General features: G+C 63.3%; 1 protein-coding gene across 1 annotated transcript in view; it reads left to right on the top strand.

Annotated features, from left to right (window-relative positions):
* The first annotated feature begins 1,506 nt into the window (after nucleotides 1-1,506).
* WNT10A (Wnt family member 10A) overlaps nucleotides 1,507-14,556 on the top strand; it is a 51,761-nt gene continuing 38,711 nt past the window's right edge. The window contains exons 1-2 of the mRNA XM_073304881.2: nucleotides 1,507-2,246; nucleotides 7,850-8,112. Coding sequence (XP_073160982.2) covers nucleotides 2,185-2,246; nucleotides 7,850-8,112 — 325 coding nt within the window. The 5' untranslated portion in view covers nucleotides 1,507-2,184. The remainder of the gene's footprint in view (nucleotides 2,247-7,849; nucleotides 8,113-14,556) is intronic.

Raw genomic sequence — 14,556 nt, 5'->3', positions numbered from 1 at the left:
ATTTACACACCCAGTTCCAACATGCTATCTCCATCAGCACAGCCATATGCCTAGGGGATTTACACACCCACTTCCACCATGCCATCTTCATCAGCACAGCCATATGCCTAGGGGATTTACACACCCACCTCCAACGTGCTATCTCCATCAGAACAGCCATACGCCATGGGGATTTACACACCCACCTCCAACATGCTGTCTCCATCAGCACAGCCATATGCCTAGGGGATTTACACACCCACTTCGAACGTGCTATCTCCATCAGAACAGCCATATGCCTAGGGGACTTACACACCCACTTCCATCGTGCTATCTCCATCAGCACAGCCATACGCCATGGGGATTTACACACCCACCTCCAACATGCTGTCTCCATCAGCACAGCCATATGCCTAGGGGATTTACACACCCACTTCGAACGTGCTATCTCCATCAGAACAGCCATATGCCTAGGGGACTTACACACCCACCTCCAACATGCTGTCTCCATCAGCACAGCCATACGCCATGGGGATTTACACACCCACTTCCAACATGCTATCTCCATCAGCACAGCCATATGCCTAGGGGATTTACACACCCACCTCCAACACGCTATCTCCATCAGCACAGCCATATGCCTAGGGGATTTACACACCCACCTCCAACGTGCTGTCTCCATCAGAACAGCCATATGCCTAGGGGATTTACACACCCACTTCCAACATGCTATCTCCATCAGCACAGCCATACGCCATGGGGATTTACACACCCACCTCCCACATGCTATCTCCATCAGCACAGCCATACGCCTAGGGGATTTACACACCCACCTCCAACGTGCTATCTCCATCAGCACAGCCATATGCCTAGGGGATTTACACACCCACCTCCAACGTGCTATCTCCATCAGAACAGCCATATGCCTAGGGGATTTACACACCCACCTCCAACGTGCTATCTCCATCAGAACAGCCATACGCCATGGGGATTTACACACCCACCTCCCACATGCTATCTCCATCAGCACAGCCATACGCCATGGGGATCTGCACACACACCTCCCCCTCCATGCACACATCCTCACCTCCATTCCCTCACACATCTGCACACCCACATGGGCACACCCCAGCCATGCTCCCGGACCGCATCCATAGACACACCTTCACAACCGTGCTGTCAGGCCCACACCCCGCATCCAGCTGCACCCATGCACCCACACCTCCGCGCCCGCCCCGCCCGCCCGCCCCCGCCCCGGCAGGCCGTGTGTGGCACGCTCCCTCCCCGCCCCGCCTGCCCCGCTGCCGCTGCCATCCTCTGCCCCCGTCCTTCCCCTGCGGGCTCCTGCCCAGACGTGTCGGGACGAGGGCTCCGGGCGCCGAGGAACGCAGCGCGCGGCGCGATCCCAGGCAGAGCCGCCGCCGCAGCCCCCGTGCGAGCCCGGCCCGGCCGCTGCCCGCCGCGCTCTTCGCCAGGGGACGGTCCCAGGCGGCTGCGGGGCGCAGGGAGGCGCTGAGCCGGAGGCAGCTGGAGAAAGCGGCGGCGAGGAGGGAGCAGCTGGGGCTCCACTTGCGCCTCAGAGATCCAGGGGAGCTTGCCCTCCCCCCACAAGGAGAGACCCCCCCCTCCCCGCGCGCCCAGCCCCAGGGACCGGAGCGCCCCGCCCGGGGCGCACAGGACGGGGAGCTCTGAGCAAAGCGAGGCAGAGTGACAAAGAGGGAAGCCAAGGGGGGGGGCTGCGCAGGGGGGGCAGCCTGCCCCCTCATTCTGCCTCTGCCAGCGCCCTGCAGCTAGGCCCCCCTCCCCCCGCTGGAGACTTGGGTGGGGGGCGGAGGGGCAGGACCTGTCCACATGGAGCCTGGAATGAGAGCAGCTCTCCCCCCTGCAAGCAGCCAGCAGCTCCTTGGAACTTGGGTGTCCTCGTAGAGGGGGGAGCGGCCCTGCCTGGCCCATGTAGTTGGGGTTGTGTTGGGGGTGGGGGGCTATGGGCTGCCTGCGGCGAGGATGGCCCCGTCCTTCTGGGACTGTCAACCCACCAATCCAGGCGGGGGATCCCTGAGGTCCTGAATAGCAGAGGGAAGTGCAAGAAGCAGCGAGAAGAGACAAGAACCAGCAGCAGCCGGGGAAACCACCACGGGAAACCCAAAGGCCCCACCGCAAACCCGAGTCCCTGCCAAGCCCCGCACCGAGCCAGCGGGACACGAGATGGGTCTGGCCCTGCTGCCCGGGTTCTGCCCCCTGCTTCTCCTCGGCCTCTGGCTGCGAAGGTAAGAGACCTCCCGCCGCGCTCGGGCTCCCACTTCCTAAACTCGCCTGTTTTTAGCCGTGGTGGGGCCTTTAGGACCCAGGCTTGTGTCTTGGCCAATGGTCCCTCGGCAGCTGCCCTGTGCTCCCGGGAGATGAACCGCGCACCCGCACACGGGCCCTAGGAGAGGAGATGTCACTTCGGAGCCTTGTGATAATCACAGCGCCCTGTGCCTCTCCGGAATGCAACGTTTACCCAGATTGTCTCCGTTCTGTGACGGATTCGGGAGGATTATTTCCCCCGTGTGCTAACCCCCCTCCACCCCCGCCTGCTCCAGATAATCCGGGCTGCGGCTGATCGTTTCCCTTCCTAGAGATCTCCTCCGTCGTGTGGAAATTCTCCCCGCAGGGGGATTTGCTTTTCCTCGCCAGTGCCATGGAAGCCGCCTCTGCTCGGCCTTGCTTTCTGGGTCAGGCGCTGATTGGAGGACCAGCCGGGCGAGGGCCTGACTCCCGGCTCACCTCCACCGCGGCGTAAACCGGGGAGCCGCGTCCCTCGAGTTGCCCCGTGGGGAACCCCGGCGGAAGCCCGGTCAGAGCCCAGCCCCTGCCGGGCCCACCTGGACCGCAGAGCAAACCCCGGGAAGGGGGAATTGTCCGTCTGAGGTGGGGACGGTCTGCTGGCGCAGGGCTCGGAGACAGAGCCCAGCGACTCCTGTCCCGCTCCGAATCGGGTCCTCCCCGCTGCAGTATATGGAGAAAATAAGTTCAGAAGCCACCTGCTCCGTCTAAAGGTAGCGCCCCCCGGCCGGGCCGGGCTGGCTAATTGGCTCCGCTCGCCCGCCGGCAAATGACTAACAATTCAGGGCTAAGGAGGGAGTTTTGTCCAAACTGCGGCCCAGGACTCCTGGGTTCTTTCCCCAGCTCTCTCACTGCCTTGCCGGCCGAGCTGGGGCAAGTTGTGTCCCGGGGTCGGTTCTAGGGTCCCATGATTGGGGGGAGTGGGTATTTGGGGGAGCTCAGCTGTCCCTATGTAAAAAACAACCTCCCAGGAGTCGAGGGGCTAGTTGGACCCCTGGAAAATCTTGGATTCACACGTACAAGCCAGTCCATGTGGCTGCCCGGGCGGTATTTTGCTGGGGTTTATTGAACACGAAGACTCGGAGGTTAGGCCAAGCTCCGTGCCTCTGACGGTCTCCTGGGGGATTGTTTGCCTTTCCTGGCCTGGACAGAGGCGGGTTTCTGGGGGAGGTGCGGGGCGCTCACCGACCAGCCCCTGTGCACGGTGGGGTTCGGGAAACGCCTGGAGAGCCTGGCGCTGGGCCCTACAAATGGAAGCGCAGCCGGGGGGTGGTGTTAGTCCAGGCAACTCGGGGTCTGTCCGTGCATGGAGGGTTCGGCAGGTAGCGCTGCACCCCCTCCCTGGAGGGGAACGGGGCGCCCCTGTGGCCACCCCAGTGGGGTGCGGGGGCCGCTCCCTAAGGGCGGGGCCAGGAGAACCGAGCTCTTTTGGTCGTTAGGGCTCTGCTTTTCCTTTCATCCCAAATCCGAGGGAAAGAGAGACTGGGGGTGGGGAGCCGGCTGGTGCCCCACGTCGAGTTCCGGGGGGGACTCCCACCTTCCCCCCTTCGCATGCCGTGATCCTCCCCCGCCCCCCCTTTTCCGCATCCCAGGGCCACTCCAGGCGTCTTCCTTTGATCTCCCCTGATCCCCCGCCAGCTGCCAAACTTCCGGGCGGCGGGCAGGGAAGGGTTAAACCCCCCTGTCTTTTCCTCCCCTGGCTCGCTCCAGCTCCTGTTTCTGGGCTGGCTTTTTTTCTTTTTTCCCTTTCCTCTCCTTCACGCAGAATGTGTTGACGCCGGGACGTGTATTAATTAAAGCCGCAGCAGCCGGTGACCCGCGGGCCTTTCACCGTGAAATCCTGTTTAAACCCACTTAGTCCGGGGGGGCGGGGGGAGCGAGGCAGCAGCGCCAGGGGATCAGAGAAGAGGATGACAGCGGCGGCACGTGATTTCCAGCCGCCCTGGCACGCCCCCCCCCCCATTGGATTGGGGCGGGCGGGCCTGGGGGGAGAGGGTGAAGCGAAGGAAGAATAGGGGCAGCAGACCTGGGAGTCAGGGACGGGGGGGGCTGGGGAGGGCTGGAAGCCTCTTTGCTCGGGACATGTCCAGCTGGACTCTGCTGCAGGACTGATCCTGATCTGACAGGCGGGTGCAAATCCGGAGTGACTCCGACTCAGGGTCAGGACTTGGGGAGCTCCCTGCTCTGGTTGTTAAGGTCGCTCCCGCTCCCCTAGCGGGGTCACTCCGGATTGGCGCTGGAGCAGGCTGAATTCCGAGCCTGGCCCCGCGGCACTGAAGGGGAGAAAGGGCCTGGCTTTAGCCCCTGAGTGTAAAACGGCGTCCAGGGGAACAAGCCTGGCCTGGCTGACAGTCCTGATGGGAGACACCCCCCGCCCCCGACCCCCGATGAATTACAGCCAGAGCAGGTAGCAGCCAGCGCCCCTCCAAGCAAGTCCCGCCTCCCTACAGCGCTCCAGTCACCTGGGTGGCAGCCGCCCCCGGCTGCGGGGGGCTCGGCGGGGCGCTTGGCCTTGGAAGATGCCAGAGCTCTGGGGCTCTTCTCTGCCTTTGGCGAATCCTAGAGAAGGCCCGAGTGGAGCGGCAGAGCGGGTAGCTCTGCGGCAGGTTCAGAGGGACCCTCCGAAGGGAGGAGCGGAGAGCCCGGTGCCAGGCCTGACTCGGACAGACCCTGGGAGCTGGGCCCAAATGAGGAGCTGGGGGTCTGGTCCCTAGCTATGAAGGGGCGAGGCTGTGCTGTCCCTACTGGACTTTCTGACCATGCCCCTCTCAGACCCTGAAATTAAACGAGGTGGGGAGGGCGGCCTGGTCCCTGGTGCCAGCGACAGGCCCAGGCCCACTCTGGTGGGCCTGGAAGTGCCGACCTGGGAGCCCCACGCCGAGGAGCGGCTGAAATGGGAACTGGCCACAGCCTGGGAACACAGCGCCCAACGTGACCGAAGAGGAACAAGCCAGCCCGGGCCAGGCCCGACACTTCCCAGCGGGTGCCAGAGAGCCAGCGGAGAGTCGCCGGGCAGAGCCCAGCTTGACTTTCAGATCCCTGGCAAGAGGGTCTAGGGCACAGAAGCCGCCGCGGGGTGGAACGTGAGGTTCTGCCCCGGATCGCCAGTGGGGAGTGAGACAGCAGCCAACGGGCTGGGCTCCGGGCTCACCTTTCCTGCAGCTCGCACACCTGGCTGGGCTGCAACATGGGCACCTGTCCCCACTCCGCGCACCGGCGCCCCACAGCCCAGGGCTCGGTCCTTGTCTTCAAGGTGCTCCAGGGGTCCGGGCTGGAGACCCGCGCAGAGCTCTGCTCCTCGGGCCCCACGGGACGTTCCGCTTTCGGGGGGAACAGAGCATCCTTAGGGCTGGACCCTGACTGAGGGAGGAAGGACCATCCCAAACCTCCCAGCCCCTGCTCCCCATGCCAGGGGCACATCTCTGGCTGACACAGAGCCCTGGAGGTGTTAGAAAACCCAACCCGACCACAACGCACACCCCGGCATGCACAGCTCCCCGTCCGGGGGAGGGCGAGAGAGAGAGAGAACCCCCGGGACAGATGGCAGCCGTGTTGTTTAATGAAGGGGCGAGGCTGTGCTGTCCCTACTGGACTTTCTGATCATGCCCCTCTCGGACCCTGAAATTAAATGAGGTGGGGAGGGCGGCCTGGTCCCTGGTGCCAGCAACAGGCCCAGGCCCACTGGGGTGGGCCTGAAAGTGCCAACCTGGGAGCCCCACGCCGAGGAGCGGCTGAAATGGGAACTGGCCACAGCCTGGGAACACAGCGCCCAACGTGACCGCAGGTGCCCAGATACCAGGGTGAGGGGCGTGGGCCACGAACCTGGATAGACCAGCAATAGAATTTCAACATGGCTGACGCGTGAGCCGTGCGTGCTCCGCCCACGCCCATCCCACAGGAGACATGGGGCCTGCCGGGGCTCAGGGAGTCTGATCTCAGTGACAGCCCTGCAAACCCGGGGTAACTGCCCTGGAGGGGGTGAGCCCCCTCACTGACTGGCCCTCTGCTTGGTTAACGAGCCAAAAGCTTAGGTGGTCACCCAAACCGGGCCTGGGTCTCTGGGGCTGGCTGGCTGTCCATGCGTCCCCACATGTCCTCCCACCATCCATCCCTGTATCTATCCCCATACAAATCCATCATCCATCCCCACACCACCCATCCTTCCACCCATCCTTATACACCCCCTCGATCTGTCCCATACACACCCACCATCCAGCCCCACTCCCCTCCAGCCATCCAGCCTTCCTCATAGGCTCCCTCTATTTATCTATCCTCATACACCCCCATCATCCGTCCCCACACACCCTCCCACCATCCATCCTCATACACCCCCTCTACCTATCCCATACACACCCATCAGTCATTTATCCATCCCCCACCATCCCAACTACCCATCCATCCTCATACATCCCTTCGACCTATCTAATCTACCCCATACCCTCCGATCTGTCTCTACACCCCCCCCCACCTAGCCATCCATCCATTCGTCCCCAAACACCCCTCTGTCTGTCTGTCTGGGTTCTGATACTGGTTCTCTTCGCCGCCCTGTTCCACACATGACAGGTGTCGGTCACCTCACTTGGTGCATGACTAGAAGGTGCCCAGACACTGCAGTGATGGGCTGGGATAAGATCGGTAGAGAAGAGTCCTGTCGAGTCCTGTCCGGCCCAGGCAGAGCTGGGATGCCCGTGGAAAGCAGGCTGCTGCTGGGGATTTCTGGCTGCTTTCGGGCAGGGTTTGGCCCCTGGTCTTCCTTGGCGCCCCCAGGGTCTGGAGCAGCAGCCCCCCTGGAAAGCACAGGGGAGGCAATAGCTTTGAGCAGCTCAGCCCGGTGTTTGGGGCTTGCACCCTGACCTCGCCGGCATCTCGCCCCGGGTCTGGGTCACAGACACGCCCCAGGAGCCGGGGGCTCCTCTGGGGAGCGGCACACTCTCCGCCTGCTGGGGCTTCGTTGCGGGGGCTCCAGTGGGGGCAGTTTCTGCGCCTGAGCGCCTCTTTTGCTGGTCCTTAATTGATTCATCCGGGAATAAAACGGGGTGGCTCAAGTTAGAATCCTCTGATCCTGGGGATCCCGAGGCTGGGGATTGGTGCCCTGGGGCAAGATCCTGACACCCATGCCCCCCAATCGGCTGATTGGGGAGCCCACTCCGCCCTTTGCCAACACCCTAGAGTCCCCTGTCTCCATCCTCATCCCCCCGCCTTGGCCAGCTCCGTACCCATCCCCCCATCCCCTCCCTGGCTTCCGAGCCAGCCCCCCATCCCCTGCCCCGACTCCCCAGCCCCGACTCCCCAGCCCGCTCCAAATCCACCTCAGAATCGCTGGCCTGGGTGGCGGTCTCTCTGGGGCCTGGCTGCACCCGACGCCCCGGCTGCCCCCCTCCGTGTGGGGACTTTGCACCCAGGGGCGGCGGAGGGGGGGGGTTGGGAAGCGACCCCGTGACTGGGTCTCTGCGGGGCTTTCCCCTCCCCGCAGCAGACCCCTGGCGCCAGGGGTGGGCGAGGCGGCAGGGCAGGGCGCTGAGCCGGGCTCTCCCTTCCCTTCCAGCTCCTGCCCCAATGAAATCCTGGGCCTGAAGCTGCCGTCGGAGCCGGTGCTGAACGCCAACACCGTTTGCCTGACGCTGCCCGGCCTGACGCGCCGGCAGCTGGAGGTGTGTGTCCGCCACCCCGACGTGACGGCCTCCGCCATCCAGGGCATGCAGATCGCCATCCACGAATGTCAGCACCAGTTCCGGGACCAGCGCTGGAACTGCTCCAGCCTGGAGACCAAGAACAAGATCCCCTACGAGAGCATCATCTTCAGCCGAGGTAAGGGCCGGGGAGCCCCCGCCCCGCCTTTGGGCACAAGGCGGGTCCCCCTCACCTGCCGCCAGGCCCAGGGACGGGTCCTGGACCAGGCACCCGCCGCCTCGAAGTGACCTGCCCAGGCTGGGAGCCAGTGGGAACCCCAGGGTGCGGCTGGGCCCTTTTGTGTCCCTACAGCCGAGGCCTGTTTCTTCTCCGCTCACCCCTCCCGTCCCCTGCGCACGCCCAGCGCCTGCCCCAGACCGTCCCCGGCTCCTTTCTGAGCCCCAGCCCCGTTTCTGCGCCCCTCGCGCCGGCGGAGCTCTCCCGGGCCCCCGGGGATGTCTCTCCTGCAAAGCGGGGCCGCGGGGTTTGTCTCAGGAAGCGCCTGGGAAATGCAGCCAGCTCTGGGGTGGGACGTGGCAGCCCGCCAGCGGCAGCGCCGCAGGACAGGATGTGAACGGGAATCTTGTTAATCACTAGGAAGTGCAGGGGAAAGGAGGGGATTCTGGGGGACCGGATGTGGTCCTCCACATGGGAGTTTGGCCCGGGCAGTGGGGTAACCACCCCAACGCCTCACCTCCAGGCTCGGTTCCTGCAAGGCTGTACCTAGGGCCGGAGCCGCCTGCCCGGAGAAAGCTCCAGCGGGTCCCGCTGCCGAGGAACACAGGGATCCCCCTGGCATCCGACTCCCTGCTCTGGGATCCTCCCCCAGCTCCAGGAGAGACGCCCCCTCTGTGACCCGACCCCCACCACAGCCGCCCCTCCCGCGGGAGCAGTGCCACTTGTTCCGTGGGGGGCGCCAGACCCGTGGGGGGAGCTGGGCCCCGGCGGTGGAAATCGGGGCCCAGACCCCTCCGGGACAGCTGTCCTTGCACAGCCTTAGGCGTCTCCCTGAACCCGTGGCGCTGGGCCCCCTCACCTCTCGCTGATTTCAGGGCAGGGTTCTGGGCACCCTGCAGGATCGGGCCCGTGGCAGCTCGCTCACGGGAGATGCCCCCGCCTTGCCAGACAGCTCGCTCCGGGGCCTGCCCAGTGCTGGGGCCAGAGTCCCCTGCATCGCCCGAGCCGGCCCAGCCCAGTGTCTGCTTCCAGCCCTGTAGCCCCAGGGGGTCAGAGGTCCCTCCCCAGCGGTGCAGGGGCCCCCAGGAGCGAGTTTCAGGGTACAAGTAACGGCAGAGCTCAGCTCTCCCTGCTCCCAGCCGCCGCTAGACACACTAGCGGAGCCGGATTCCCACCCACGAGAGACACTCCGATTTCCAAACCACCCAGAAAAGTACCTGTGCACACGGTGGCATTAGTGGGAAATAGCCAAGCCCCAGGGCCCACCGGGGCTCCCGAGGCCGGCCGGAGCAGGCCGGGAGACGGGGAAATACTTGGCTAATGAATTTAGAGCTGGAGCTTTGAAAGCCTCCCTGGCGGGAGCCGTCCTCACTCATACCAGTAGGGTCGCTGTCTCCACGGGGAGACTGACCCCGGGTGGGAGGAATCCGGATTAGATCCGGGTTTATTCGCAACGCAGCGCTGAAGACGCCAAATGTCATCCCAGGTCTGTAACTAACCTTCGGGCCCAACCCCCTTCGGTGTAAACCTGCTGGCGCCTCACTCCCTACAGAGCCGCAAGGGCTGTTTCCTCCGACCAAAGACCAGCTTCGGTGGAAGGGCCCAGGGCGCAAGGTGCAGCTTCCCGGCAGGAAGGGGCTGTCACAGCTGAGACGAATCAGAGCCTTTCCAGACACTGGCTGCCCGTGTCCCGTGTGGAGCCTCCTCGGGCGCCAGCGGACGAGTCGGCCTGTCTAGCTGCTCTGTTGGGCAGAGTTTCAGAAAGACAGGACCGAAGCCGGCCCGGGCTGAGCCGTCGAGTTGTGTCTGGGCTCCGAAGCGGGACGGGAGACAGCGGGGCTAGGACGGGGCCGAAGGCTCCCAGCCAGGGCCGCGGGGCTCTGCACTGAGGCGGGGCGTTGACCGTCTTCCTCCCCGATGTGGAAGAGGGTGCGCCGGGTGCCAGGGTGTTTCAGGCCCGCCAGAGCTGGGGGGCGCTTCAGAGGGACCCCGCCAAGCCAGGGGAACGGGGAGGACAAGAGAGTTTCTCTCCCCGCCGGTGCTGGAGGCAGGACCTGGGCTAGATGGGCCGCTGCTCCTCTGACCCAGGGGGACAATTCCTAGCTGCGGATTTGTGATGACTTTGATCTCGGCCCATGTGTAGCATGGACGCTGGGAAAATGTTATTGTCGGCTTTGGGGCGGGGGGCCAAACGGGCGGTTCTCAGCTTCCCAGCGAACATCAAATCCCGCCCGCGGCTCGGAGGGCTGCCTGGGGCTTTGGAAAGAGACGTCGATGTATCCCATGACTGAGGATCTCTTGCGCCCACTGGCTAGGAGCTAGGAGCCAGCGCACACGGTCGCCGGCCCTGCCAGGTGGGCTCGCTGGCGGGTTTCCAAGCTGCTCCAGGTCTCTGGAGAACGCGGCTCCGCTTTGCAGCTCCTCCCCAAACCAACCAACCAACCGGCCGTGAGAGCAGGGGCCGCTAATGGCCTCTCCCGAAGCCCCAGCCGACCGGGCTCGGTGCAGCTAACGCGCGCGGCTCCCCCGGGGGCCAGGCTCCGGCTCCGGCTCCGGGCGCCCGCAGGCTCGCTGTTCCTAACGCGGAGTGACAGAGCCCTTGAATCTTTCATCGTGTTCCCGCCGCTGCGCCATGAGCTCAGCCGGGCGTGAGCCGCACTCTGAATTATTTTGGAGTCCGCTCCGGCGCCTCGCTCGCTCCGAATCCGGCCGCCCCCGCGCCCTGCCCCGAGCGAGCCACCCGGGGCGAAAGCCAGCCGGGGGAAGTAATGGAAGTCGATCGGCAGAAGAGCCTCGGCAAAGAACAGCTGCGAGCGAATCCCCGGGCCCCAAACCTCTTCCTGCTTCGGATCAAACGCGGAGCTTGGGCACAAGCTCCAGGTGAACAGAAACGGTCCGGTCCTCGGAGCTTCAGGCGCCGCTTGGGGTCTTTCTATTGCACCCCTCATCCAGCGCCTCTGCAGTGAGTCTGCCTGGGCCCTGGAAATGCAGCCCCCTCTGGGGTGGGACGCCGCTGCCTCCAGCAGCGTCACACAACAGTTCAGGACAGGAAGTGCAGCTGAGTGCTGGGTTCTGTAAACACTGGGGTTTTAGAGAGGGGAATAAACCACCTGAGCCTAAAAAACAAGGAGGAGTCTGGAGGCACCTTAAAGACTAACCGATTTATTTGGGCATAAGATCTCCTGGGTAAAGACCCCACTTCTCCATGCATCTGAAGAAGTGGGCTTTTCACCCACGAGAGCTTATGCCCAAATAAACAGGTTAATCTTTAACGTGCCACCGGACTGCTCCATGTTTTTGTGGATCCAGACTAAGCCCCTATACTTGCCCCCTGAGCCGGGCCCTGGCCGCGATGTGCAGCTGCACCTGGATTCTTACCAAGGGCATCCTGGGCTCCCGAGTGACCCCCAGTGGGCAGCGCCTGGGATTTTACATCTCCCCGGGGAGTTGGCACCTCCACGGGCATGGTGCCCTTTGCACCTCTGGGGGCCTGGCAGGGATGCAGAGTGGGTTTTCCTGGGGAGGTCTCCCATCCGAAGGCTCTGAGCTCTGCAGAGCCTGCGGGGTCAAAGCCCAAGGCGAGCGAGCTGCTAGCAAATGCTTCTCCGAAACGTCCAGGGCCTCCAGTCAGGCTCCCCTACCTCCCTTTTTCCTAACCTCAGCCAGCCCCCGCACCAGGCACTCTCCTCCCCAGCTCCCGTCCCAGCCTCCGCCCCTTGCTGACTCTCCCCGTGGCCAGGTCTTGGCAGCTTTGGCCCTGTGTCTTTGGCAGCTTTGGGCCCTGGCCTGCGCGCTCCTCAAACCCCAGCCACACTAGGGCGTTCCGGGCTTGGAGAGACGCCCTCTCCGCGGTGCCAGGCAGCACGGAGCAGCTGGCCGGCCCCACCAAGACTCGTGCCATTGCCAGGAGGCTGTTGAGATACAGGGGAGGAGCTAGCAGGGCCTGATGGCTTCTTGGGACGGCTTCCTCCCAGTCAAGCCCCGGCCCAACTGTTCCCAGCCAGCCCTACCAGTGGCATTTCGAGGGCACAGCCAGCAGGTCTGGGAGTGGCCTCCTCGCGTACGGGTGTGGGGGTCATTTCAGGGAAGGCACGTCTCACCAGGCCTCATACAGACAGGGGAAGACCCGTACAAAGGGTGGGTTTTGTGAGGCAGGCCACGGGCTTGGGGGTGCCAGAGCCAGGCAGGCAGGGGCAGTATTGGGTCTACAGCATAATGATGAATGCAGATAGCTTCTCCGTCAGCACAGGGTGCTCTGCCTGCAGAGCGTGGCCCTGCTCAGGGGCCTATGCGGGACAGACCTGGTCCATCGGTCTCCTGCCAGGTGACACTCCCTGCGTCTCCACTGGTTGTCGCGGGTGTCTAGGTATAGTAGCCACCCTCCATTTCTTTATGGGTAGAGGGGGAGGCGGGTCCCGGAACGTGTCTCTTGCCATGGGCTGGAGCCATGGGCTGGAGTCGGGTGCGCATGGCCATTCTCTGCCCCATGCTGGAGACACTGTAGGCAAACCAGCCATCGGAGTGGCACATGAGCTGAGATGGGGGCCCTGGGGTGCTGTGTGCTACAGAGCCACAGTGGACTTGATCCCAGGGGATTTAGGTGCCTAAAGACGTTGACTGGCACCTGGCTTCAGAGGGGCCAAGGCAAGTTTGGTGCCTAATTCCCATAAATTTCAAAAATGCCTGTAGGCACTTTTCAAAATCCCATTTATCTGTCTCTCTGGGCACCTAAATCCCTTGTCCCATAGTGCCTGCCCTAAAGAGCTTAAAATCCAAATAGGCAAGTGTGGCGGGGCGGGACTCACTCCTGCAGGCTGGCTGGGAATTAGTTCATTTTCCAGCTCCAGAGCGCTCTCTGCAGATCGGTCTCGTTGCTGCTGCTGCCCCCGTGTCTCTTCCGGACCCAGGTGCCGCTTTGTCTGGGGGTCTGCCCCAGCAGTGTCCCCTCGGTCTCTGGGTCTCCCCTCCCCGGGGAACCCCCAACCTCCTAATCCCCATCTCACCTCAGTCTTTGGCTACTGTCAGTTACCATCTAGCCTCCGCTACCTATAATTGCCACTCATCATCGGCAAGGGGGGTCTGGACCTGCTGCTTCTGCCTACCCTTGGGCTGCCCTCTGCAACCCCAGTACCCTTTTCTTAGGCCTTCATCAAGGCCTGCAGCCCAGGGGTTTCTCAGGCTGGAGCGCCCCAGCTCCTCTGGCCTTTCCCCAGCCCTGCTCCACTTTGGGTATCCAGCTCAGCTTCCAGCAGTCAGGCTCCTCCCTCTCAACATCTCAAGAGAGACTGGCCCACTGCCCGCCTATAAAGGCCAACGGGGCCCTGATTGGGGCATGGCCGCAGCTGTGGCTGTTTCCCCAATCAGCCGAGGCTTGCTGCTTTCTCTAGCACCAGCCTTCCAGCAGCCTCAGCCCGCTCCCAGGGCTGATTTCAAGCCCTTCAGGGCAGGAGCGGGTGACCACCCCGCTACAGCAAGACACCAGGGAAAGGCAGCACAGAGAGGTGACGGTCGGTGGTCTCCTGAGCCCCACTGCAGCACCCTAGCCACTTGGGCCTGGCTCCACGGAGGTATTTAGGCTCCTCCTTTCCACTGAAAGGTGCCTAGGGGTCTTTGTGGATCTGGGCCTGACCACCCTGCAAACAAGCAAGCAGCCCTGGGCTGTCCCTGCGACTGGACTGGCAGTGGAGAGCGGCCGTGTTCTCAGAGCGGCGCGTTCGGAAGGTGCATGGAGGCAAGTTCCGATCTGCATGGAGGAATTTAGTGTCTGGCGTGTTGCCACGGCCGGATAGGTTCACCTGCAGTTTAATTAGGAAAAGAGGGAGGGGGAGGGAAGAGGAGAGAGAACAGGAAACATGTTGTAACTGGCTGCATCCCCAGTCCTCGGAGGAGCTGGGCACCCACTCTGCCTCTTTGTGTAGGCAGAACTCCTGGAGCGGGACAGCTCTTGGAAGGCCATTGGCGCGGCCCTGCTGACACCATGCGATGGGCAGGGTCTGGAGGCTTGGCTGAGGGCCCCAATTCCTGGGAACTTCCAGGAGCCTCCTGAACCAGTCAAACCAGACCAGAAATCCAGGAGATTTGGGAGACGTCCAGTGTTTGCTGTGTCAGGCTGGGAACGGCACCCATCAGCCATTCCCAGCCAGGTCCCAGGAGCACGGAGAGCCAGTACCAGGAAAAGTGATGGGAAAACCTCAGCGGAAATTTCTCCAAACTCAAAAAAACTGCCCGGGGTTCGGTGGCAGGTTCTGGTTGGTTCTGATTGTGGCCCAGAAAGAGCCAGAGCCCTTTAATGGGGAGAGGTGACTGCACGACTGCAGCTCTCCATCCAGCTCCACTTGGCCCACACCAGGATAGTGTTGACACCAGCAGGAGGTCTAGGTCCCTAGGTCTAGGTCCCACGCAGCA

The sequence above is a fragment of the Lepidochelys kempii genome, chromosome 11, assembly GCF_965140285.1.
Source record: "Lepidochelys kempii isolate rLepKem1 chromosome 11, rLepKem1.hap1, whole genome shotgun sequence".
Taxonomy (NCBI): Eukaryota; Metazoa; Chordata; order Testudines; family Cheloniidae; genus Lepidochelys; species Lepidochelys kempii.
This window is presented reverse-complemented; position numbering and strand designations above follow the sequence as displayed.